Source organism: Arachis ipaensis, chromosome B06 (assembly GCF_000816755.2).
Source record: "Arachis ipaensis cultivar K30076 chromosome B06, Araip1.1, whole genome shotgun sequence".
In the NCBI taxonomy this organism is placed as follows: domain Eukaryota; kingdom Viridiplantae; phylum Streptophyta; class Magnoliopsida; order Fabales; family Fabaceae; genus Arachis; species Arachis ipaensis.
The window spans coordinates 5,490,161-5,492,159 of record NC_029790.2 but is presented as its reverse complement, the minus strand read 5'-3'; the positions used below and the strand labels follow the sequence as shown (position 1 = coordinate 5,492,159).

General features: G+C 30.4%; 1 protein-coding gene across 1 annotated transcript; it reads left to right on the top strand.

The window, feature by feature from the left end:
• Window positions 905–1,417, top strand: LOC107646300. Its single transcript, XM_016350492.1, has one exon. The coding sequence runs from the start codon at window positions 905–907 to the stop codon at window positions 1,415–1,417; it is 513 nt and encodes a 170-aa protein (XP_016205978.1).

Here is a 1,999-nt window from a genome sequence, read left to right as displayed (position 1 = left end):
GGCACTCATATCGTGTCTGTTGAGCCGCTAGTGTTAATAATGATTATTGTTTTCAATTTTAATTCTCTGTTCACAGTTGGACATTTTATATAGTTATTTTTCGTATTTATATAATGATGTACTACTGAATTACAAAAAATAATGGTAATAATATTAAAGATGTCAAATGAATAATAAAACTTTACAGATGGCACCTAAAAAATAACTATATATTTGCAATTTTTTATTTTTTTTTTCTAAAACAAATGGATTCGCTTCGGCCATGACCTTTTACAATGCTCATCCTTGATTTATTCAATTGTAAAAGAAAAGAAGAATTTTTAAGTTGTTTCTCGAATTAATTTATAAAGTTTACAGATTTAATCTAAAACAAAAACTATATATTTGTTAATAATAGTTATGAACAGATAGACATCAAAGCAAATCCAAATGGATTATGAAACTATATATGTTGTGTATATATTTCCTGTGACTAATTTTAACATTGTTTCGTTAATTATTCTAACTTCCATAATTCACAGTTATTGCAACTAGATTATGCAAAATGCTTACATGAAATAACCGTTACATGCTATCAAATTCATATCTAAATTTCCTAAGCAGATTTAATGAAAAAGACTCCCACATATAAATGCATGACCATATTCATTGAAATCCAAACCAGATCTCTCTGTCTTTTTCTCCAGTCTCTCTCAGGTTTATATCTTTACTTTAAAAAAAGATGCTTTTTCAGTTAATGAATAACATGAGAGGTTGTTATTCAAGCAATAAGGATTGGCCTTCCCTGGTTCTCATATCAGAACTCATAGGGCTTCTAATCTTCATCATATCATTCACAACTTTGGTGTTTACTTGCAATCCAAGCATCCTCACAGAGCTATCAGGTACACCAAAACCCCCCACCATGGAAATCCTTGCACTTTCTGTATCCGGGCTCAATGTTTCATACACAAACAAAAATGTATCAGCCAAATGGGGTGTGGAATTGGTGGTGCAAAACCCAAACCTATTCTCAACATTGTATTTGGATCACATGGTTGGTATGGTGCTATATAAAGAAGAGGTTATTGGGGTGAGTTCCTTGGAGAAAAAGTTAATTGCTTTGGGACCAATGGAACATAAATTTGTTAGCTTTAAAGTGTGGAAGAAGGATTGGGATATAGATGATGAGGATCAACCAAAGGTGAAGGAGTGGGTTGTGGAAAATATCATGATGGACAAACATAAAGAGAAGATTAATTTCAGTGTGCAAATGGGTGTATGGGGTAAAATTAAATCTAGTTGGTGGTCTTCAAAGAGTGTTATCATGAATCCTAGGTGCATGGATTTGACTATTAACTTTGTCCCTATGAGGGGTTTTGGAATGTTGTTAGATGAAGAGCCAATAAGATGTTATGTTCCTATGTTGGATAATTAGAATCTTTCTTTTTTATTTAAAAAAAAAAAAAGAAAATTATTTCTTCCAATCGTCAATTTGTATTTGACATGAAGGAATATATGTCTATAATTTTTTAGCCTGCGTTAGTCATATACAAGAATTTGTAAATTCAACTGTCACCCTTTGTTGGTATCTTTTATTATTATTCTTCTTAGTTAATTATCATGATTTTCAACAATTATTACAACCAATTTTATCATCCTGCATCTCCTCCTACTTTATCTACAATTAGAAAGACTACTAGAGTGGAAATTCAGGTGCAGTCAACTTTACATGAAATTAATAGCTAATAATCGTTAAATAATTTGCAGCTCTCAGTTATCAACTTCACGTAAAATTAACTGCACTTGAATTTCAACCTATGTGTAATTACCAATAGTAATAAAACGGATAAAAATACATTTTTACACTACTTACTCTTTTGCCCTATTTTATTTTATGTAGATTTTATCCCATTACTATTTCTAATAGTAAAAGTTTTACCCTAACTCGTATTCCCATTTCTGTCTCTATAATTTTTTAAACTAATTTTTATTAACTTATATATATAGAGAAAGAAGA